At 40.2% G+C, this 25,583-nt stretch overlaps 1 protein-coding gene across 1 annotated transcript; it reads right to left on the reverse strand.

The window, feature by feature from the left end:
* On the reverse strand, window positions 1–23,839 carry drd3 (dopamine receptor D3). Its single transcript, XM_023266292.3, has 8 exons — window positions 22,807–23,839; window positions 20,581–20,907; window positions 15,152–15,264; window positions 11,603–11,739; window positions 9,370–9,563; window positions 5,658–5,723; window positions 3,060–3,426; window positions 1–1,171 (listed from the first exon to the last, which is right to left on the reverse strand). The coding sequence occupies exons 2-8, from the start codon at window positions 20,863–20,865 to the stop codon at window positions 975–977; spliced, it is 1,359 nt and encodes a 452-aa protein (XP_023122060.2). The 5' UTR covers window positions 20,866–20,907; window positions 22,807–23,839; the 3' UTR covers window positions 1–974.
* Window positions 23,840–25,583: the final 1,744 nt, after the last annotated feature.

Genomic DNA, 25,583 nt, shown 5'->3' on the forward strand with positions numbered 1-25,583 from the left:
CATGTTTCATCTTTTTTTTTATTTACAACACAATGCAGTAAAAGCTCTGCACATGACACACCTGGCCACCTCATACTTTACAATCCTGCTTGATTTGTAAAGATCGCAAAGCTTCTGCCAACATCCGAGCAGCCAGCAGGCAGCTCTAAATCATGGGGAGGGTTGCCAGTAAACAGACAGTCCCTTTGAAAAACATTGAGAATTTTTCCACTGTGCATTACATCAAAATCTCACATTTTTTAAAATTCTAATGAAGACACACTGAGCACAATGCCTCCACATCAATATCTATATGACAATCTTCCAAATGATGTGAGTCTTGGCAGGGACCAGTACGATCGTTTCAGTACGATTCAAGTACACGGTCGTGAATTTTGACTGGTGCGTGCACCGGTGAATAACTGATGGTCATAGCGATGAGGGTGGGGGTATGTGGGGGAGGTGAAGAACATCAGTTAATGCACACAGTGCGATGGCAGTGGGCCTCCGGACGAAGTGGCCTGCAGCTCTACGATCAGTTTGTCAGCCTTAAAGCTCCATCTTTTCAAAGAGCCTTTAAACTACATTGACCTGAAAGTCCTGAACTGAGGAACTTGTGCCAATGAGCAGTACACATACTGTACAAGACATATCCACGAGAAAGCTATCAATAACATTGTGTGCATGTGAAAAGTCTTATTTGAGGAGTAACACTGTTCAGTTGTAATCCCAGCCCTGTTGCAAAAGAAGAAAGTCTTTGCTGGAGTCAGAAAAGTAAAAATCCTCTTTTGTTTGCGTTTATTGCACAATGCAGCATCGGTCCGTCTCCATGCTTCACCTTGCTGCTACTGTTTAACTCCTGTAGGATACACAGCGAGTTTGCTCCATTTGATCGTGACCTTCTGTGGTCAGTGTTTACTAAATGTGCTACGCCTGAGTTGGAGCACGAGTGCACAGCCTCATTTCCACGTTAATGTGCTGCCGTGTCTGCTTCCTCAGCAACTGAGGATCTTGATGAAAGCCCGCCTGAACTCGATGTTGAAGGTCGTGTAGATAACAGGGTTAAGGGCGCTGTTGACATACCCCAGCCAGGTAAAAGCACTGTAAAGTGCAGGAGGCACGTAGCATGTCCTGCAGTGGGTGTTCAGAATGTGAGTCACAAAGAAAGGCAGCCAGCAGATGAGAAACACCCCTGGAGCAGCCAGACAGCAGAGAGGCATGGAGAGAGGACGACAGGGAGTTGCAGTTGTAAGTAGGACAGAGTGGTAGGAATAGTAGACATAGCAAGAGGAAAAAAGTAAGTGGAACAGAGAGTAGATGGAAAAACATGAATGTGAAATGGAGGGAAATGTGTTTGAAAAGTGGGAAGAAGATGGGTAAAATAGAAAAGGAGAGAGAAAAGAGACACTTCGTGTTAATCATGGTCACAGTTCTTGTTCATTAAAAGCTCCCCTGAACACTTATCGTCTAATCACTGCTCAACAACCTTACAGTTTTATAATGTGACTGCTGGGCTGAAATGGTGCAGCAGGAGTAAGAATCTGGAGAGTGGTGTCTGCTTTTAGCTTTTCCAAAACCTAAAATAGTGGTTTTATCTGTTTCAGAGTAAGCTGCAAATGTTACTATTCCTAGTTTTCCTACCTACAGAGGTGACCACAGACATATTATTTCCAACGCTGCCTAAAAATGTTATTTGTAATTAATGTGATCATCAACTAACTACATCAGCTGTAAAGCAGGTGGCATTATAAAGACACTGCCATTGTGTGGGAGAGCAACAAGCATTTGGACTGTTTGGTGTTTTTAAAACCTTACCCATATTAAAAACTGTGTAAGTGTTGTTTGTTAAAATGTGTTTATTTGGTCTAACATAAGCTGCAATCAGCAGGCCCAGATAACCAGCTTGTTAGATGAGCATTACATCCAAAGCCAGGATTAGCTACTACTATAATGTGCAATAATTGCTGCAGTCACAAACCAGCTACATTAATAACTATGTGGGACTGCAGGTGATGAAACAACACAGTTAGAAACATTTGCTATCATGGACTAAAACAACTAAAGCTATTCTGCAATACAAATAATCTGCTGTTTGGTTTATTTCTTCTAATGTTTCCATCAGTTGGTGAGAATGCTAACTTTGTAGCTGGGAGAGCCTGGGTCTTTCAGCATTGTATTCTGCGTGTAGCCATCATATTCATATTTAAAAACTATGCACATGAGACAGAAACATTTACAAGTCTGCTTAAGAAGAGAAAACAAACAGTTGCCTACTAGTAATGAGAAACCTGCTTTTATTTCCTTCTGTGTTCTATGTCACTGCTATCTTTAACTGAATATATGTTTTGAAGAAACACATGTCAAAGCCATTTAATACATTTTCAACCTTTGCTTCTTGTGGTATTCATATGTGAGTCTAACCCATCAGCAGCCAGCAGGATACAGTTTATTATGTATAAACAAGACTACAAACTGTAGCTGTAGCTGCAGTCGAGCTCAAACACTCATTAATCCAAGCCCTATAATTGGGGTCACAGCATCACGGGGAAGCTGTGGTCAGGCGGCTGAAACGCAGGTGGGAAGCTGGCTGGACTGCCATCACTTTCCGTGTGTGCACGGCTGTTTTCACTGACACCAGTGTAATGCAATCAGACACCTCTGGTTACAACTTTTGTCAGTGAGATCTGTGCTGTGCCAGCGCTAAGTAGACCAGGCTTGAAGTAACCTGGCTGATAATTGGAGCGTGTGGAAGCTGTGTCAGGAGCTACAGAATGCGTCCAGACACACACTGCGAACCTGACTTCTTTTTTTTTTCTTTTTTGACATTTCAGCTTGATTTATTGTAGCTCTGCAAAATATGCAGCAAATGCAGTCAGAGTCAGCAAATGCAGCGGTATTATCACGGCCGGGCAAGAGTGTAGGTGGCCAAAAAAGTTCATCAGAAAAATGTTGAAGGTGTTGAGGCTGAATAAGCACCTCAGTCATATATTGCATCTCTAAAATTGCTTGAATTATAAGCTGCTGTGACATTTACAATTTTATTTCCTCAGCTTATTCCACTTCTGACAGTCTCTACTCACCAAGCACAATGGCCAGCATCTGTGTGGCCTTCTTCTCCCGAGCGTGCATGCTCCTGAATCGGGGATTGTTGATGTGAGACAACGGCCGCAGCGACGTGTGCGTTCGTCCATTGGACAGGTCCTTCACCTCGCAGCTCATCCTGACTGGGGGACGCTCGATCTGGTTGCTCTCCTCCGCGTCCTGCCCCCCTCGGTCCTGCTCCAGATCCAGCTCAGTGCGGCCGCAGGAGGCGTGGCTGATGCTGCAGTAGTTCTGCGTGTCCACCGGGGGCAGCCCTGAGTTCTCCACCGGTCCCGTCTTTGGGCGTTTGCGCCACAGACATCCTGAGAGCAGGTTGGGCTTAGAGGGACCCGTTGGTTCCACACTCTGTTGGAGCGATCAGTCACACACAATTATCCACAACTTGGAATCAATAAAGACATGACTCCAACAACCTTCTAACATCTTAATAGAACCAGTAAATCAAATATTTAATGTGTAACATGAACGGTGTCAGCTGTTACAAAAGCATCTGAATGCCATAGCTACTCTTAACACGGGTTTTCTCTCTACAGCTCTTCAAATTTTCAATCGCATTTTCTTCCACACAACCCAACAGCAAAATGTAGAACTGTATTCTCTCTTTACAGCTCGTCATGTGTCACATCATGCTTAACCCTGGTCTTTTCCCCCCAGAAACATGTTTGAGTGCGATAAGAGAAATGTGGGTGCATTATCCTCCATGCCATACCTGTACATATGTAAATTCATCAAGTCATATATGTACATATCCATATTTTCACCCATCATGTCATAGCATGTACTTATCCATATGCAAATTCACTACATCATACATATACACTACCAGTCAAAAGTGGTTGTTATTTAATTACTTTATACATTGTAGATTAATACTGAAGACATCAAAACTATAAAAGAATACATATGGAATTATGTTGCAAACAAAAAAATGTTTGTCTTCAGTATTAGTCTGCAATGGAGAAAATAATACAAATAAATGAAAAGCATTGAATGAGAAGGTGTGTCCAAACTTTGGACTGGTAGTGTATACATATGTAAATTAATTTTGCCTTGTATATTGCCTCTATGAGATCTTTATTATTATATCTTCATTTTTTAGCCCTATTGCACTTTTGTAACTCTTATCCTATTTATTTCATGCCTTTTCCGTATCCAGTTGCTGTAACATATAAATTCCCTGGTGAGGGATCAATACAGTGTATCTTATCTTGTCTTATCTTATCTTATCTTATCTTATCTTATCTTATCTTATCTTATCTTATCTTATCTTATCTTATCTTATCTTATCTTATCTTATCTTATCTTATCTTATCTTAAACGCAGTTCCCATTCAGCTCTAAGGAGCATTTAGTGTCTTTTAGCTCATTGTTTTGGTTTTCTAGCCTGCTGCTTTAGTGTTTTGGTTCATTCTCAGCACCTTCATGAACATCAACTTCAACAGGAAGCAGCTTTTCCAAAAACAAAAGCTCTTTCTGCAAATGTCAGACAATGTCAGACTAAATTAACAGATTTTCTTGTAAACGGCAGAGCATGTAGCAGCAAAAGAGACAGATATTTTCTTCTGGAGTTGATGATGACCAAAACAGAGCTTAAAGAATAATCATGATCATTTGACATATATGAAAAACAGAAACACGAGTACAAATGTTGCTCTGTGACTCCTGAAAGTGCAAATGGGTGATGGTGATGATGGGTCCATTTGGTGTTTTCAGTTTGCTCTGCTGCTCCAAAAACAAAATAACTGCAGCTGTAATGTCTAAATTAAAATGGATCATACTTCATCACTTTCATCTTTATTCCCTCAAATCTGCAGTTTAATATCTATTGAAAGATTGCCTTTAGCTTATCCTCCTTAACCTCAAGTGGAAATTATTCCAAGCTAAGTGCTAGTCCACTAAGCCAACAAAGTGGTGACTCAGACTCAGAGAATTGTAAGTTATAGCCAATTCATGTTAGAAGTGCTGTTCAGACAGACTAAAAGCCAACCTCACTCAAAGTTTTTAAAGCTCCATAGTCTCTCTGTAGTATCTGTGATCTTTTATGTACCGCCTGAAACATTAAATACTTTCACTTTCTAATATTCCAGTGAACCTTTTCCCTCTTAAGTCCATTTTAAGTATTGTGCAACGTGCATTTCGAGAATGGCCACAAATATGAATATTCATGGTATTCTCTTACTCATCTCACCACCCATTTCCCTCAAGGAAAAATAACAGATTGTTATTTCCTCTGCTTTGTGGATCATGCAGGTGCTGCAGTGCGTCACCCTCAGACTTTGCTCAGCTGACTAGTGACCAGGTGACGCAGGGCACGGTTCAGAATCACGGTTTGCGATCTCGTTCTCAGACCTCTGGCCTGGCGGAATGAAAAACTCACGTTTGCATGAACATACAGATGGACAGGCCCACAAGAAAAGCTAAAAACAGAATCACCTTGCGTGCCACCATGTCAGAAAACGCCAACTCAATCATAACGAGATTCAGTCAGGCATTAGGCTGCGCTGCAATCAGCAAAACTAGAGCACTAGAAAAAAAAAACTATTCACAACTCTCACAGTTGTTTAAAATAGCACCTACCACTTTAATCTTTATAGGTGACAGGTCTTGCTTCGTCTTGGGAGCCTCTTCTTGCAAACAGGTCTCCTAGGAGATCAGAAGGAAGTTCAAGATAGAAAACATTTTCCAGAGAAACGCTCAACCCCCGTTTATCCCCACATCCTTAACTCCATCAGTCTACAGGTGAAGCATTTTTGTGCCAATCACTTGAAACTCAGGATTCATCTCAGGAGAGGTTTTTATTGAAATTCAGACAACTCTCAACGAGTGTCCCTGACATAGACACAACAAATCAAGACAATTAGGATTCATGTCTGTTATGGTTTCAGTCCCGAGCCAAACGCTGTGCAACTCAATTAGAGCTCACCGCAAAAATAAAGATAGGTGTCTTTGAAACACGGCAAGAGAGAAATGAAAGACTCCTCCTTCATATCAAGTGTTCCTTGACTTGACTGAGTGAGAGTCCTATTATGATATTTCATAACACTTTTCCATTATGACTCTCTCAGCCTGAACTCCTCCAGGGCTCTACGACAACCAATTATCTATAACCTGGTGTTAAAATAGAGGACCTGACTATAAATTTGTGCGCATCAAAGGGGAAAAACAAAGTGCAATGAATCCGGCCACATTACGCAGGAGGCTTGTGTCAGAGCTGGTCAAGTTAATAACTAGATTTATCTAACAGTGTCCCCTTATTATTTTAAAAATAGGGCAGATACAGATGCACAGAGCATGACCTGGTGTCTCCTTGCCCATGGTTATTGAGATAAAGCCATCATTTGTATGATAGATGTAACTGGGACAAACGTTAGAGTGACGGATCTGATCAAAGAACTGACAGCTCGTTGAGGAACAAAACTCCAAATTGCATTATAATAAGAGACCAGCATTTAAAGAACAATGTCACTCTGGTCACAAAATCACTAACAGTCGAAGAATGAGACGATATTATGATCATTTTTGAAGGGCTAAAATAAATCTTAAGCTTGTTTCTCAAAATAAAACAGAAGATTATGACCTTCGTACTTAACATTCATTTGTTTGTTCAGTCATGTCTGTCTGTCTGTCTGTCTGTCTGTCTGTCTGTCTGTCTGTCTGTCTGTCTGTCTGTCTGTCTGTCTGTCTGTCTGTCTCATAGCATCTTGTGACAATCAGGCTACTTTCTTATGTTTTGCTTTGTGTTTAATGTATCTTATACTTCATTTTGCTTCTTATATCCCACAGTGTTCCATTTCCATTTGCTTCTACTGTACTTTGTATTCATTGTAACCTACCTAACGACTAACGAAGACAGTAACCGTCTCAGCATCCTAAATCATTTTTTTTATCAACTGTTTATAGCCCTGAAAAAAAAATACACTATGGAGCCAAAAGCCTAAATGCAAATATTACTTTTGTGAGTCTCTGAGGCTGTAAGTGAGGCCATTTGTTTCTCTCAGCACATATTGTAGCTTTTCTGCAGTTTTTTTTTTTTTACTTCACTTTCACTTCATTAGTGTGGTGCAAAGCTTACAGAGAGAAAAGAGATGTAACCATAGAATGTGCTCTCATTAAATCCTATTTTTAACTTGTCATTTTAATTAAGAACAGCCTTAGTTTTGCAGTGACAGCTTCATATGAACACCTATACGTTTATATTTCATCTTTCACTTGTGCTGTCAGGACTTTCTGTTGCACTTTACAGAGCACCCTAAACACACAAATCACATCATTTTCTCTGATAATCCTGTAGCACTATTTGCTATTTCAGAGATTCCTCTGACATTGGCTCTGAACCCTTTTACCTGCAAGTGATTTATAAAATAAAAAAAAACTCCTGCGTATCAGAAAACAGCTTTTACTGAGGCAATTTTACAGACACTTTTTTCACCAGCCGTGTTCTTGTCTATCACTCTGTCTACATTTCTTGCAACAAAGAAACCAGTTATGAGGTTTTTGAAGAAGCTTTTACTTGGGATGTACGTGTGCATTGTCAGTGTATCCAATAGAAAAGGTCCAATATAAAGGTGAGCTGTAATTTGCAAGTCATTATCACTGTGCATAAAGTAGGAGAATGTAAATGAGGGAGAGAGGCTGTATCTACACCAGAAATATATAGTTGCTGTCAGGAGAAGAGGGAGCGAACAAATAGTAGAAATATTCGGAGCTGGACCAAGATGAATTTTTATCTTTACACAATCAAACATAAAAGGTTTTAAAGTGGTGGAAGAAAATCTCACTAAAGTCACAGTGTTTTCATTAATACATTGTCAAGGACGTCTCACTTTAAGATAAATCCAACATGTCAGTTGTAAATGTTATTAAATAAAAGGTAAAAATCTATTTTTTTTACCCTGATAACATGCCAATATATAAGTTAATAATACCATGAATGAGCATTTCCACCTTGAAACTCCACTGTGTCATCTCAAAAACACAGATCTGACTTCATGAAAAGCAAACATAAGGAACAAATCTCATCAACTTGGGATTTTTGTACCATTATTTGTCTTCAGATTAAGATTTTGGTTCAAACGTGACTGAATTCCTCCCATGTTGGAGTGTAAAGTAGTTTTGTAGTGTTTGAGCAGAGGTGAGCTGGTGTGCTGAGCTGCAGTAATTAGGGAGAGCAGTGGGGATTAAAGTTACATAAATATGAAACTTTGATACACAAAGATGAGTTTTCAGAGGTTTAATCAATGCTCAAAGAGGAGCTCTAATAAAGGCTTCTCTACAGAAATCTTAGTATAATAAAAGAAGGGAACATTGAAAAGTTATTTGTCTATGAATTTGGTTTTAAATGCTTTGTGGCTTTATTGGACGCGATCAAACACAAGACTTCTTGATGAGCTAAAGAGCTAATCACTCCAGTGACTCAACTCAACTGTGCGATAAAGCCAATATTAGTTAATATATTAGTTCTATTTTCACATTGTAACTTTTTGTACTTTTCTAATACTCGATTTTATTGTAAATGCCCGCAATTTTCAGCTTTTATTTATCTTTGTGTTTATGTGTGATTTATTTCAGACACAACAAAACAACCAAACCAAATTTGCATCCTGAAATAATGTCTGAAAATGAGTAGGATAAAGTTGAAGCCATTAGTTCAGACCTGCTACTTATCCGTTCATCTCATATCTTACTATTTCCTGTTTGCATCCAATCTTATACTTCTACAGCTCTTTAGAAACTCCAAGAACAAATTTATTTTTCCACATTATATTTCTCAAACAATCTTTTCTTATATTCTTTTTAAAGGTTTATGTTTTATAGTTTTACTCATTTAAAGATCATCATCCAGACTGTTCCATAAGTTTTCCCCAAAAACTGACAGAAATCTACTCTTTATGGTGATATCAGCAAATGGCTTTTTAAAATTAAAATTTCTTCTTAGTTTAGAAACCACGAGCTTAACTCATGGCTTCTGATGTTGCTTCTGAACTGTTGTATATTCTCAGGGCGTTGCAGCGAAAAGGGAAAATTTATTGTTTGCTTTGAACATTATTTGTGCAATTATTTATTTTTCTACAAAGATGAAGCCAACCCTGCTGGAGAGGGATAAACACCTGCCACAATCAGGCAACCCAAAAGTTGCACTTGTTAACAACTTATTTAAATTATTGATTCAACATTAATAGAGTAATTAGTTATAGCTTATGAATACTTGATAATGGGTCTCTTCTCATAATGTGGTGCCATAAATCAGTAAAAGTGAAAACAGGAAACAGCATCAAAGTGCTGGTCTCACCACAGACGTCGGTGTGGGTCCTGGCTGCACCTTTCCGCTGGCCTGTCCGAAGGTGATCCTCTTCCTCCTCATCCTGAGGAAGACGTAGATGCGGATGTAGACCAGCAGAGTGACGATAAACGGCAGGTAGAACGACACCACGGAGGAGTAGATGACAAAGTCGGGGTTGGAGATGGAGCACACCATAGGGTCGACTGCAATCATCGGAAAAAAAATCATCGTGCAAAACGGCGCCGAAATCACAACATAATATAAGAGATGGAAGGTGTAATTTACAGCCGACCTCTGACCCTGGACCAGCTCGTCCTTTTTCATACTCTGCACACAGACTAAGCTGTACATGCGCTCACAAGGATGGCTGAGCGGTGGAAGCACATTATGATTGATTCGACAGTAATTGCGGCATTTGACAGATAGAGTATAGAGTCATTTTTCAATCAAAATTCTAGAGTTAAATATGCATCAAGTGAGCCAATAGAGCAGTAAACTGGAGTTTGAAAAGAAAAAAAAGCTCTGACAGCAGCTGTTGACAGCATGCTATATGTAAGTGGCATGAACAAACTGGAATGGTTTGCCTCTCTGTACGTTCTCCTCGATCAATACCGCACATACATAATGCACAGAGAGATGGAAACAAGGACAGGCAGACACAATCTATTCGTAGCCACTCTCCAAGCTACCTTCACCTTCTAGGATCACATCATTTAGCAATTTTGAAAGGCACTTCTGCAGCCTTGCTCTTTATCAATCCATTGCTTTGAAAGAAATTGGTGGCATTTGTGATGTGTGGTCACACAGTGACAAAACAGCTGGATTCCCGCAATCAGTAGCCATTGTTTCATATTGATTGTAAGTGGACTCAACTAAATGCTTGTATCTGAGTGGCTCTATATTGTGTTTGACTAACGCTCTTAATTGTGTGTGTTCAGCCGTGCATCTGTGTGGCTGGCTATTAAAATGAAAATAGCTACTGGCGATGTCCCTCACATGTCATTGTTTTGTTGTGGATTTTTCTTCTTTCCATGTCACAGAAGATGTTGTTTTCTCGTTACAGCAAAATTCACAAAACTGCATGTTTTGTGAATAATTCCTAAAACATTCCTTCGGGAATATCAAAGAGGCAAGATGACACTTTCTGTCCACCCATTTAACTGGAATGCAATGCAAACAATACAGACATTTTAAAAAAGAAGTCATTTAAATTTTTCTCTACTGCTACAACTGTCCCTCAGTCTATACATACAACATAATACATATGAATGTAACAAATAACTGAAAGTGAAAGGGTCACAGTTGAAAAGTACAAAATGAGAAACTGAGATAAACGTGGCCAAAGGAAATTTCGGGAAATGCAACAAACCGTCACTTAAATGTTTAAAAAAAATAAATAAATAAAAAAATCTCCAGCAGCGCACTAAACCTCACAAAGAAATGATTTAATGTAACATTGCAATGTAGTATTGCACTTAGATCTAGATTTTTAAATTTTTTTTAAAAAACTGAAGCAGCAAAGATAAAGATATCTGGACATTTAGTTCCTAGTGTGGATCACGCCTCAAACTCATTGAATCTTACATTTCCTTTGCACAATTCATGGAGGTAATTAGTTTTGCTGCAGAATTGAAAGAAACAGAAGAACCTGCCTTACATTAATTTATTCCCACCATGGTTACCCACACTGGTAGTCCTTTAATTAGTCGAAATTAGCTCATTTCCAATTAGCTGAATTGAATGAAATATTGTTAATATTAGATCTTATTAAGCTGTAGTTGCCACCTGTAGTGGCTTTGCAGCACTTTAGGCTGTGGTTTGTAGAGTTATTGTAGCTGTTAGAAATTCTCCATATCTCAAACTATGTGACAAAGTTGCCATGAGTAGTTTTTCCCAGTGAGTTGCTCGTAACTACGGCCAAATTCATGTGATGCAGAAGTGCTGTATTAGATGCTGCCTGGCTGGTAAACACCCACATCCTTCAAACTCAGCATGCTGTAACATTGAAAAGTTAACCCTCATTAGTGGCTATTTTCTCAGTTTTGACAAAGCTAAAAACAGAGTCCCACTGCACATCATATTCTTACAGGCTGAGAGCATCTTCACATCATTTCCTATCCCAATTAAACCCTGTAAGCAGCAAGCAGACTTGAGCTTGATCCTGAATTTCAGAGCGACACCCTGCACAACTTCTCCACTAGAAAAACATCAATACTGGAGAACAAAACGTCGTTGACCTGACCTGTGGTGTTGAAGCCAAACAGCAGGGGACAGGAGACAGCGAAGGCCAGGACCCACACAGTGGCAATCATAGCAAAAACTCTCTTCCTGGAGCGATGGGTGGTATTGTACAAGACGGGCATCACGACTGCTGTATACCTGCAGAAACACACACACATAATAGAGCTTTGCAAGCGTGTGTGTGCACAGTGGTGACATTTGAATGAAGCTAAAAGTGCTGATATAGTACAGTAGAAGGCAATAATTAGGAGGAGAGAATGAGCGCCCTTGAAAGAAAAAAACTGGGCTTATGGGAGAAAGCGGATGACAAAAATACCAACAATGGAGAAGCAAACCAGGCATATTTAGAAACAATTTGGGTATTCGGCAATAACCCTAGTGGGGCTTTGATTTAAGAGTTAATCAGCACACTATATGCCAAGAGTGTATAATGAGCCTGGAAAAACTAGGTTCAGCAGTGGCTCTGAAGAAGCAGCAATTATGTTGGACTCCAACCTAACATGGATGCAACATTATGTTGTTTAGAGCCAGATGAATGCCACGACTGTTTATCCTCATCACACTAATTACTCCAGGTCTTCTGAGGGCAAAATGTAGAGTAAAACCCGGAGCCAAAGAGGCCCAGACGTTCACTACAAATACTCCTCCCTCGCCGCTTTGCTCGGTCTTTACCCTCCTGCCATGGTGCTGTCTGTTTGAATAAGAGCGGAGAGGAAAAATGCGGAGTGTTAAAAAAGAATATACATGGTTTATAGATCAAGTGCTGCTTTAAGTTACTGTTTTAGTTCAGAATGAAAACAAGGCTCATCAGCTCCGAGTCACTGCTTAAAAAATGACCTGCACTGTGAGTACTTTCACAAAGACGATTCACCTTGAAGTTCAATGCTAATAGTTCTATTCTGGTGTATTTATGCTGCTTTTGTGGATCTCAGTTTGACTCTTGCTTTTAACAGTGAGCAAATCTTCCCTCTTTTCAAAGGAATATTTGCTATGAATTTAATAAACAGTGCTGTGACAAAAGCAATACAGGTGTGTTATACAATATCAGCGCCACAGATTGCCCCCCGGGCTTCACATTAATATAGAGCTTCACAAACATGATGCTCTGGAGGAGCCGTTGACTCGTGTAATAATCAATCACAAAGAACCACAGGGCTCTGAGTACCTTCAGCGCTTAGGTGCAAATTATGTATCATACAAAGAAAAGCAAGCATCTAACAATATGCAATTAAAGAGACAAAAGATATTACAGGTGCTCAGGAATTTTCTGTCGGCGAATCAGTCCCAAGATCAGCAGGCTGTTGCTGAAGGGCGTTTAAACTGTTTAACTGTGACTCTCATGTACTTGAGAAGATAGGAGGCAGGAAGATGAATCCATGTTTGCTAGATTCCCTCAACACACTGAGGAGTAAAGCCTTCAGCAGGACAAAAATAAATAAACAAATAAATAAGTAAGCACATTAAAAAAAATCTGAAGAATTAGGATACCTTGTACACCACATGGCCACAGTCAAATGTTTAAAAGCCTTGTGTAAGAACTTGCTTTTGGACCTCCCACTAATCTCTGCATTGCCTCGGGGTTCATAACTGCAGTTTTTCCACTTTATTAATTAAATTCTAATCATTTTGGAGCTGCTTGGTGGTAGCTGACACATTTATGGACCCCACATTGACATGACATCAACTTTTAAGATTTTAGGATTCCTATTGTGCTCATTAACAGGTTCATAATTATATTTTTGAGGTCTACTAGAATGTGTTTATACGCTTTATTGTTCAAAAAACATGCTATTTTCCTCATACTGTAGTCTATTCTCGTGTTTTTATCGCCCTCCTCTCAAAAAGTCCAATCTGCTCTGATTGTCATTTGGCCCCACAAAAGCAAGTCAGTGTTGGTTACGCTCCATAACCCCAGATCTCTGAGTAGAGAGGCAGAGAGGCACGGCTCTAGAGAGGAAATGATGCACGGCAGCTGATCATTCTTTGTTTGAGGCCGTACTAAATTAGCCACTAGTCAGATTTTATGCAAATATGGTGCCTGGTGACACAGATAAGTAACTGAAGAAAGCCTGAAGTTCAAACAAGGATTTTCAGGCAGGTACGGGAAGTGCTTTCTGTGGGAGAGAATAACTCCCTTTGGTGTGGACTTTGGGCTTTGCAGACCTTTCACATGCACAAGACAAATAAATAACACCCAAAAAGAAAGGAAAAAAACTCAAAAAGCATAACGTGTGTCCTTAAGCAAAGTTGCTCGTTTACAAATCCAGCCGTTATATCTGGTTCTGAATGTGCCACTTTTTTTACTAGCAGGTTGCCAAATCTGCTATTTGTTGCTGGGCTGCTACTGTACAGGAAATTTCCAGAGCTTTATGAATGAAAACAGCTGAATCCTGTTGCCTGAAAGTGATGCTATGAATCCAAGCAGCTAAACAATCACCTGCACTTCACCCAAAAGCTCTGTAAGCGTGAGTGGAGCTGCAGGTTTCTTTGAGTTCCTCACGTTGTCACTTTGTTCTCAAATTGTCCTTTGTTATAAAGATATCTGTACCCACTCTCATTAATCAGGTGTATTTTCTGTACAATGAATACAGTAGAAACTGAAAAAACATGCTTTTTAGCTATATTTTGGCCATTTGCAATTAATCATATCACTGAAAAGCAAGAGATGCACGGTGAAGTTGGGATTTATGGATTAATCACTATTTGATCTTAAGAAAGCATTCATCTCTCTCTGAAGTCTTACTAACTGCAGAGAAAGACAAATGCCTCAGTTACAGCCCATACAGTCAGTACAAATAGATCCCCCTGACACTTCTACTTCTTATGTACTACTTTCTTCATTCTGCATTTGAACTCTTGATGCCTGCGGGTTACAAGTTCAAAGACCACAGAGAGATATTAAATATTAACGCTGACATACGAAGACGGCAAAACAAATAAATAATGTAAAACGTTGATGCACATCTACAGTAAAGATTCAAACTCGTGCACAACATAGTCCCTCCTGCATTAATGCAAACAAGTGTACGGCAATTAGAAGAAAACCCCCAAAACCATGCAATGTGCAGAAAACCTAGTCTGTTCTGTCATCTCCTCAAGGACACTCATCTGGCTAAAAGATATGAGCAACATAGGACAATACTGTCTTCCTGCACCCAGCTTTGAAATATCTATGAGATGATGTGATGGAAAAAAAAACATCTGGAAATACGAAAATCTCACATGGATGACATTTACACTGGCGATGTCATGGCTGCATTAGTAGTCATACAATAACTCCAGCAAGAAGGCGAACACTCACTCTCACATTTGTGTATCTACGACTTCAAAGGACACTGAATTGAGTGGCATTATTTCCCATATCTACTACTACCTTAAAACATGCTTTCACCTTAAAATTCAATAACTTACAATATGTGGATTTGCTTTTTGTCCCGAGAAGGAACACACGTCCCCATAATGTGACTGCAGATTCAAATCCCCACAACATTAATAACACCTGAAGCTCACACACACACACTCACACACACACACACACACACACACTCACCTGTCAATGCTGATAGCACACAGGTTGAGGATACTGGCGGTGCACATCATCACATCCAGCGTGACAAAGATGTTACAGTAGAGTCGGCTGAAAAGCCAGGCACCGCCGACCACCTGCACAGGACAGACAGGCAGATTAACAACGCACGTTTCTCTCCCGCTTCTTTACCGTGAAGCGTGACGCACCTGTGAACGCACACACTCGCACAGGTGACAAATAGGCCAATGAAGGCGATAAAAGGGCACGTAAGCGATGGTTTGGAAAAACAGGCGTGAGCTGCCAACATCTGCGCCGTCGTCACAATGATATATTCAGCATTTACGTCTATAGGGATATCAATTAGGCTAATTTATGCGTGTGTTTATGTCCTCAGAAAACATTAGCATCAAGGCGCTCTGACGTAGTCAAGTGTGAATGTTGTGTGGCGATGGTGCCGTGATGGACGACACGCAAGGAGGGAACCTGTCTAATGCAGGGTCTAATCATCTTGAAGGCGGTTTTCAATTTTTCAGACAGCACATAAACCCCCAGATAACCCAACAGTACCACAAACTCCCACATCTGCACCACCAAACCCCTCCAGCACAGTCCTTCTCAGGCTGACAGCCTTTAACTTAAGCTCCATAATGTCTGGTAATAACTGTCTGACAGAGATAAATGGGATCCAAGTGCCATTGCCTCACTACTGAATCTCTCAAATCCAGGATGAGAATATACGCCTACTTACAGAGGGAGGCGGCAGGCACACATGGGAACAGCACAGACACACAAAGATGTAAATAGACAGCATTTTCTCTCTTGTATAGGCCATAGTTTTACAAACACACTGATGCTTTTACCATACTAATGTGGAAACATTTCGCTGCTGATGTTCACATGCCTCACCTTAATCCAATATCTACCCTAACCTTCATTGTAAAGGCAAATTCCACCAATTTTACACATAAAAATCAGTTTACTTGTCCATAATAGTATCTCTCAATCTGTGAAAACAGTTGTCTAAAGTCTGTTGTGTCCCAGAAAACCAACCCTAATGATTTTGTGGTGATACCATCAAGGCTGGTTTGGGTTCAGGGACAACAAAATTCAAACACAAAACCTGCAGGAAAGTGAGTATATGGAGTTTGAAAGACGTAGGTGTTCAGCAGGCAGGTAGGATGCAGTGAGTGAATGTAGAAAATGTACGATCCCTGTTTTTCTGACCCATACGAACATTGTGTCCTAGTTCCCTACTTCAATACTACATGCCGTTTCTCAGCAGGTTTGGAGTATTCCACTTGTTTACATGGGAAAATAACAAAACAGTGACACTGCCTGCAACATTTGCATTGTTTCCTATAGCTATAAAATGGTAAAGCTATTGATTTTTGCACAAACTAACTGAAAACCCAGTACACCGTGACCATTAGGACTGTATAAATTGTATACATTTAGTGTAAAGTATGCAGTTGGAGGAAAAGAAACAACATATCTCAATCTTTGCTCCACACACAATATACAGTACATAATGTATGCATACAGCACTTGCTTGTACTCAGTCACCCCCCACACACAAAAAGACTGAGGCACATATTTAATACCGTGTGCACAATGTGTGATGGTGACTCAAATGGGCCTCTGTGGATATGTTCACTGACTGTGTTTGAACATATGTGATATATTCTCAGAAGTAAAGTGTGTTAAATGTCTTTGGGGTGCAGAAATAGTTGAGACACAGACAGAAGATCAGTAAATGGCAGTTTGATAAGATATCATGGGTAGAAATTTGGGTGCAAATGTCATTTTTAGTAAGTAAAATCCGTGCAAATGTCATTTTTAGTAAGTAAAATCCGAAGCATTTACAAGAAAACACAATTTTGTAGATATGTCATGCACATTTCGTTCTATTTGAAGGTCTTCTGAGGAATAAAACACCTGACCGACCTGGAGAAGAATAAAATACGCTCTACACATGTGGCTGAGGCTGAGCACCATCGCTGAGGATGAAATGTAGAAAGTGAGCACTCAGTCAATGTTGCCAATACGACCACATTTAACTCAGGTACAAGCAATGGATCAACTGTACCATTAAAGCAAGAGGTGACTTGCTCAAGGGCACACTATCAGTACCTACTGAGGGCAGGGAGAGCGATACTCAGTCACTGTTCAAAGGCAGACTTACAGAAGCAAACCAGCAGCCTCTACACAACCAGCTAATCCTACGTCCTTCAGATTAGAGCTCACAGGGTGATGGTGCTCACAGTGCCAGTCTTCAGAGTTCAAAGTCTTTGCCGTTGATGCTGAACTAATATATGTTTTTTTTTACAGTGTTATCCAGGATATTAGTGACTATTGCACTTTTATGTCACACTATCTTTTAATGGCCCATTCCTTGTGGGATTGTGAGCTCCCCTTTGGGCCTGAAATGAAGAGATACGTATTGAAATGAAAAATGTAGCACATGCTCTTACAGCATGACTACCCGCACGGAAGTTAAACTCATGACTGAATCAAGTTGATGCTCCGGGCTACATTAATTTACCTTTCATAGGATGTAATCAACTTTAATTTGTCATCTTCTGTTCACTGGGTGTGCTACTCTTCCTCTGGTTGATCTGCTGTTGAATCTTCCGTGAGAAAAATGTGAGTTTTTGCTGACATTGAGCCAAGTTTGGGCTGCAAGTTAAGCAGCACTCAACTTTAACCAGTTGATTTTTAGGTCTCTGTGGGCAAACACTTGCCCATGAGTAACACACTCTGTCCTTCCAAGCTTCAAGGACACTATCATGAGCACACAGTGTCCGTATGCTTATACAAACAGAATGCTGCTTCTGTACATTTTCAATGTGCTGTATATTAGATTGATGAATTGTAGATGCCCCAGGGTCAAGTACGTCTGTACACTTCAGCGAGTTGCTGAACAGCATGTGGTATGAGTATGGAGGCTGGGGAAATGAACGAGCAGACTAATTATGTTACGCAAGTGAGAAACCTGTACAGTGCAAATACACTTTAACAGTACACATAAATGGCTATTTGCTCTAAGGATTTGATAAAAATGAAACTCAATTCACAGGTTGCTTCTTTGTCATTTGAAATCATCTCCTGACCCGAAGTAGATGAAGTCATTATTTAATATTCAATATGTCCTTCAGCAATTATGTATAATCTACATGAATAGTGAAGCACTATCTAAAATATCTTTCATCATCATTACTGTCTTCTGATCACCCACACGGTTGTCGCCACGTAATAAGCTCCAAATGACTCTCATCCTTTTTCTCTTTGACTTTCGTTCCTTTTTTTTTTTTTGCGTCTCCCACACAACTTCCTTCTATTCTCCTCTCCAGTGGCAGATCCTCGCTCACTGCCAAGCATCAGTATTTCATTCCCTTCCGCATCCTCTGCCACTCGAACACTTCCTCTCCACTTTCTGACCCTTCTGTCCTTCTGAGCTCTCTGACTCTCTGACTGATCAGCTCTGTTAGAGGAACTTGTAGCACAGGGGATAGACTTACTTCTGCAGTTGTCAGAGGAGTCAGCAGAAACATTGTGGTGTAGCTGATTACAAGCAGTTGATAAATAGTGGCATTTATGTTTAGGAAGAAAAGCAAACATCCAATTAGGATTACAAATGGTTGCAATTCTGATTGTAAGTAAATTCATTGCCACAATAACTGAAGTAACAGCTACAGCTTATGCATGGAAATTAGTTTGCAAGGGACAAGAGAAGATGAAATTGTTAAAAGTAACCAACGATTATTCATCCAACAGTAACGTTTAAAACTGTTTTATAAACTATCTCAACTTTACAGATTAGTGTTTGAAATATGTAGAAGTGGTTAATGGAAAAACATTAAAATTATTAAGTAAAAATAATGGCTTTTGTGATAAAATAATTAACTAAAATAAGAAAATTGATACATTACAGTTGTATGGGAGCTAAAACTAAAAGACACATATTTTTAGAATATTTAGCAAAAAATAATGAATATTACTTTCTGCCTAACTATTTAATAAATATATTAAATAATTAGGCAGTTTTCAAGTACATTATAAGCTGTGGAAATTTAAATCAGCCAAAAGTAGACAGTTATATAGTTAGTTGAGGGATTAAAAACTGATAGAGTAGGCTAAATGTAATGGATAAATGGTTCAAACAGTTAGCTAGGATTGTAAAACAGTTGAAACAGTTAACAGAAAGTAATAAATTATTGATTAGCATAACATTAGTTTGAGAAAACAGTTGCAAAAGCCTCAAATAAAGAATAAACTGTAAGATAGTTAGCAAAAACTAAAAGATTTAGAAAGATAGAATTGGCAAACTGTTGCAAAGTTCGCCAAAACTGCTGGATTACTGATTGAAATATCAGTTAACTAGTGTTGAATCAAACAAAAGTTTGGTCTAATTGAGAAGCACTAGAGATAAAGAAAACCAACTGAAATATTTAGCCAAAAGTAATGGATTTTTAACTGAATAACAGTTAATTGCTGTTAAACAGTGGAAATAGCTAAAGTAATGAATGAACAGTTGAAAGAGTTTGCTAAAACCAATAGACATCTGCTACCTGTAATTAGACGAAAACATTAGTAATCTAGCATTAAAATGGCTGATATAATGGATAAACAGCTGAAATATTTAGCTAAAAGTAATGGATTGTTGATTGAAATAACAGCTAACTAGTGTTAAATGAATACTTAAAATAGCTAAAAGGTAAAGAGTAAATAGTGTAATATCTAAAAGTACATGGTTATATGGCTTTGTGAAGCTTCTGCTACTCTGAATACAGGTAGTAGGGATGCAACCTTGACCAAACAACCCAAACACTGAATCATTTCAAGTGTATGAAAAAAGTTCTTGATCTCACTCGTAAAGAAGGGCCATAACTTCCATTTTAGTAGATAACTGTGTACAATAAAGCCTTATATCACGCTCTACAAAAACTCAAATGTTTAAAGCCATCAAAGAAAAAAGAAGGGGAAAGCTTCGACCTGGTTTTTGTTGCCACAGGACAATACGTCTGTCCACACAGCGTCAGGTGGCAGAAACCATTTGAACTGTTGCCCCATGAACCTTACTTACCCGACCTGCACCATCTGACTTCTGTTTCCAAAACTGAAATCCCACTTTCCTGCCATTTTCAGAGTGATGATGAAGTCATGCATGCTATTGAGGAGAGTCTGGAGGCTTAAGATGTGACCTTCTTTCGTAAAGGGATAAAGAAGCTTCAACATCAGTGGAGCGAGTGCATTGAAGTTAAAGGAGACTATGATGAAAGAAGTGCAAGAACAATTTCCGTTGAGGCCGAGAACTTTGTGACGTACCCTCGTATGTAAGTTACATAAAGATTAAAAATCTATTGAAATGAACACATGGAACATGAAGAAGTGTGAGGAAAGTCAATCGTTCCATACTTTCCTTTCACAGCTTTAAGAGAACAGGCACTCACCTCCAGGTACACAGCCCAGGGCATGACCAGGGAGGCCACCAGCAGGTCGGCCACGGCCAGGCTGACCACCAGGTAGTTGGTGGTGGTCTGGAGAGAACGTTCCCTCAGCACAGCCAGACACACCAACACGTTCCCGAACACGATAGCCAGGATGAGCAGGGAGTACAGCATGGCGTAGTAGTTGCGCTCGTCCTGCCCTGTTGCCTCCGAGCTCTCGTTCCTCTCGTCCCATCCCAGGCGGTCCGACTCGTTCCAGAGCCGCTCAGCGCTGCTAAACATCGCCATGGAGACGTCCCGGTGACATGGGAGGTGAGATGTTTGGCAGACCTATCCAAAGAACAGATCATATTTCATGTTTACCCATTACTTACATAACTTCCTCTCTTTTGGATTTCCGTGTAAACACAGACATAACATTTTTCACATCTCATCAGTCGGGTAAGTAGCCCTCGGATGATGCCAAGCAGCATTTCATACCAGAGGCCCGCTGGGAAACATCCTGGCTTTTAGCAACAATAGGCAAATGAACAAATAGATAAAAGAAAATGTTTGAAATGCATCCCAGCAGTAGTGCTCTTTGCTGAGCATCGCTGCTGAATGCTTTCGCAAGTGCTTTATTTTTCCTGCTCGATGAAAAATGGAAGCACATATTGATATGGCTGTTTGGTTCCTATCAAGACAATCACCTCCAGAAAGACTCAGCAGAAATCCATGCTCTTAACAGCAAACTTTGACTGTGCAGTGCATTTATGATTGTTCCAGTCAGCCTTTCAAATGAACCCCCTCTTCCTTCCAGTAATGGCATTTAACCCAACTAATAGAAACGGAGACTACAAAGCAGAGATGGTAACTTTAATGAGGGGCTGGCAGTGTGCCTTTGAGCAGTGTCAGTGAGGCTAACTCATTGGGGAGGGCTAATAAGTCTGTGCTGCCACCCTGAGAGGTCCGGTTGGCTCTGGTCCCATGCTCTATTCCTTGCACTCCATCACTGCTCTCATTTATCCTCAAACCTCCCTATCTGGCCGGAGTCCAGATAACAGTGCTGTGGTAACGCTCACACCTGTTTCTAGATGGTAAACAAACTGATCCATCTTATTCCTCTCTTTCAGGGACAGAAATAGGTAGAAAGACACTGAGAAAAATGGATCATTTTTAGATTTGGCTCCAACCCAGGAGGCTTTTAAAGATTTCCTCAGTCTATAATTCCACTCAGTTCCTCAATGGCTCCGGTATCATATTATTGTCCACAAGAGAACTTGGAGAAAGCCGAGGAAAACCAGGCACCAATACCGATCACCTTGAAGTCTCCTCAGGAGGGAGTGCAGCAGGGAGCTTATCACAAAATTAAGTCTGACAGGTCACAGGAATGCAAATCATAAAACACTTGAGGAAAACCACAGATATGCACTCACAGAGGGAGAGGCCCTTAAACACACATGAATTTTTAATCTGAGGGCACTGATGTGATGCAAGGTTGCACACAGCTCCAGCGAAAAGGTTTTGTTTATACTTGTGGAACAAGTCCTAATTGAAACAGATTGTCCACCATTGTTCTTCAGCCTTTCTCTCATGTTAACCACTGATCCTGCTCATTCAGTGTGTCATTGTGCAACACACTGACCTCCTACAAGTGTGTGTGAAACGGGCATCAGCAGACTCTTCAGTGCACAGGAACAATCATGAATCCTCATATGCAAATAGTTCAATCCACATGCTCTGGACTCACTAGTGCACTACAGTAATGGGGGATGGATTCACTGTATAAGGCTGCATATAAGACTTCAAGACAATTTACAAGAATTATAATTTATTGTGAATCAATTATCAGGAGGTTGCTGCTAAATTACATTTAGCTGACAGCTTCTAATTGATTTTTCTCATGTTCATTTGTTATCTGGAATTTATTACAGCTGTCAAGGAATCTTAATTTGCCAGAATCTAACCTTAATCGTGCAGTTCAATTAAATCCTCTGATTGGTTATCAGGCTCAGCAGCCAACGCTTGGAGAGGGGTTGGGGTCAAACATAGAGCAGGAACGCAGAGGAGAAATTACGCAAAAAATCATTTCCCCAATACATGCAGCATAAGCACAAAGAAACACTAAAGAAACCAAGCAAATTATTCACCACAAACACAGGAGCGTAAAAAAACATTTCAACAGTGCGTTTAATACTAATGCATTGTGTTTTTTTTCTCTCCAAACAAAACGTAGACACACTTACGTACCTGTTACTGTGTCCCAGTGAAGGATTCATCAGATGCCATCGAGGAAAAGCATCACCAGTGCGGAGTTCAAACTTGTTCGGTCACTGCGTCCTGCACTGCGCGGCGGAGCGGGAGGAGCGCTCGGTGCCATTGCGCACAGGCGAATGTGAATGTAGGAGTCTCACAGATGAACCGCCTGCTCTGCCAAACGCGCTCACTTACTTCATTCAGCCCCAAATCCCCGTGGATCCGCGAACACGCGTTGAGCCTCGCTGGTTTTTTGCAGCCAACACCGGAGGCGCGCGTACGTGGTGGAGACGTCAGGTGTCTCCGCTTTTGCGCGTCTAGCGATCTAGTGACGCCAAATAAAAATCACTAGTTACTACATGGGGGAAAAAAACTTCAGGGTTAAATTATTTTACGCATTTTTTTCAATGAAACAAGTATCTGCATGTGCTGCGTAAAAACTCGCCCAATGGCTGCATTCCTCGGTGCGACCCTGAGCCAGTCTGGGTCGTGCTTTCCTAGAAGTGACATTCGCGTAAAAATAGCCCTTTGGTGGCCTCATAAAACAACCAGATGAGAGAACCGGTGAGATCTACAGAGCGTAAATTAGGTCAGTCTGAGTGTACTATGTTTCCAGCATCATGTGGGTCCCTTTATAAGCCGTTCACACAATACATGCCAAGAAAAAAAAACTACAGATAAGAGTACCTGGAGCTTGTGTCTTATATCTCATGTTCCCAGCCAGTGTGCTTTGTTTTGCTGTCTTCTACATGGCATTTTAAGATAGGAGCACTCAGCCTTGCAGGAGCCCCTGCAGAGCACAACAAACAAGTGAGATCTGGACCAAACCACATGAAGTACAGAGAAGGAAGGTGTTATTTTTTTCCCATTATGATCAAGTTCCAACTTAGGATTGAATTTTATCTTAAGAAAGAAAACCTAGAAAAAATTCAATAGATTTTGATACTTCATGTGGGTAAATTTTAGTACTGCATTAAGTAGTCACCTGAGAGCCACATGAAGACCATAAGGTTCATATTTCCAGATATTTTTATCTTTAACTAACGACACACAACAAAAGTCCACCCATGCTGCAGATTTTATTACAAAGCCTTGGCAAGGTGCACTTAAAAAAAAAAAAAAAGCACTGAGCAGCGGGAAGTTGATGGCCTGTTCTATGTAACCGCAGTAGCTGATAAACAACCTCTACCTGATCATTTTTCATTTTAAACCACACGTCAGTTTGTGTTTTAACTAATGTGAAAGTCTCCAAATGTCCTTGGTGCTCATTGGAAATTTGGCCCATCCTTCTTCTCCACAGCAGCACGCTTTCAAACACCTCTGGCTCTGTGCAGAGCTGGAGAGAATCCTAATACGTAGGCTACCGTAGCAGGCATGGATTGGAAACCTGACTGAATTGATGGTGGGTGACATCCATAACACATGTTAAATTTTGACTTTGGTTGATATTACATTGCGCAGTGATTCCTCCATTCGTCCAAAGCCAGTATCCAATAAATTTTGATTTCCTTTGCATTCCATTTATGTACATTATGCAGCATTCAGGAAATCAATCACCGTTTCTCCCATATGAGTGGCAGCTAGTGGAAGTGTGTAATATTTCCTGGAATGAATACTGCCTCTTTCACCTGGTGATTGATGATAGACTTGAACACGGACAAAAGAAAGGTGTTTGGGGTGGAACTTCCTTCAAATTCATGACCTAAGACGTGTAAACCCACATCACAACCTTTTCGGTCCCTCCTACAGAGATCATAAAGGCGACATTGATTTCTCCACCCCTGCAAACACACACACACAGACACACACAAAGCTGCTGTAGTGATGTTTTGCAAATAGCCCTGATCACAGAGGATGAGAGTGGAAGGCGGGGAGTGAAGTGCGTTCTGCTTTCCCACGTGCCAATCGAGCTCCTGACAGCTGCTTGCTCACAGGATCTATACCTGCCTGGTGTGAAGGTCAGGACTAAGAGGGCATCGCTGAAATAATGATGGAGGACAGCGGTAGTGGGAAGACATTTCCAGAGTTGGTTGAAAATTTGCTGCCATCTATTGGTCCATATGTTGAACTGCTTTTACCCCACAACGAAAAAGCAGCCGAGTCCCAAATCCATGAGCCTGTATGTTCACACTGGGAAAGTGGCAAAGCAAAGAGAATTAAGCTGAAAAAAACAGTGAATGATGGTGAAACAGCTCCAAATTAGCATGCACATACAGAATTAGATTGAAAAAAAAATCACTGTGCTGTTCAGGTTTAACTGGCTGTTTGACACTGTATAAAACAGTGTGAATGTTACATTTACCATTAATATCTGCAATTTAGTGCATACATTTAGTAATTTTTGGAGCTACGAAACAACAGCGGTCTCCTAATTCCCATGATCCACTGTACAAAAGACACGAAAGAGCCTGAAACTATTTTTGAAAACAGCTAAAACATCTTTGTGAACACTCCACAAATCAAACAACCAAAAGCGAGCAAACTGAAAAATCCCCAATAAATTAATTAAAGGAATAAAAAAAGACCTCAAAGTGCTGGGGAAAAAAGCAACAGCTCATTATAAATAATGTTTTAAGCCCATGAAACAACTCTCATTTATTTGTCTTTTTTAATGAGCTTCTCTCTGTTTCTCATTTTTAGATTTTTTTTTTTTTGGCTTATATTTTGGGCATGTTTTGTGTCTTTGCTCGTTTTTTCCAAACTGCTATGAGGTATTTAAAAAAAAATAAATGATGATAAAAAGATTTAATATGTTGTTTTTCTTACTAACT

The sequence above is a fragment of the Amphiprion ocellaris genome, chromosome 22, assembly GCF_022539595.1.
Source record: "Amphiprion ocellaris isolate individual 3 ecotype Okinawa chromosome 22, ASM2253959v1, whole genome shotgun sequence".
Classification (NCBI taxonomy): domain Eukaryota; kingdom Metazoa; phylum Chordata; class Actinopteri; family Pomacentridae; genus Amphiprion; species Amphiprion ocellaris.

What these genes read in the sequence shown, in the direction of transcription:
- drd3 (XM_023266292.3), bottom strand. Translation starts at nt 20,865, where the DNA reads ATGGCGATGTTTAGCAGCGCTGAGCGGCTCTGGAACGAGTCGGACCGC. An exon ending in TGTGCTATCAGCATTGACAG is followed by an intron (nt 11,740 to 15,151) that starts GTGAGTGTGTGT and finishes GTGTTTCTGCAG; the next exon opens with GTATACAGCAGTCGTGATGC. An exon ending in CACCTATAAAGATTAAAGTG is followed by an intron (nt 3,427 to 5,657) that starts GTAGGTGCTATT and finishes TCGCTCCAACAG; the next exon opens with AGTGTGGAACCAACGGGTCC.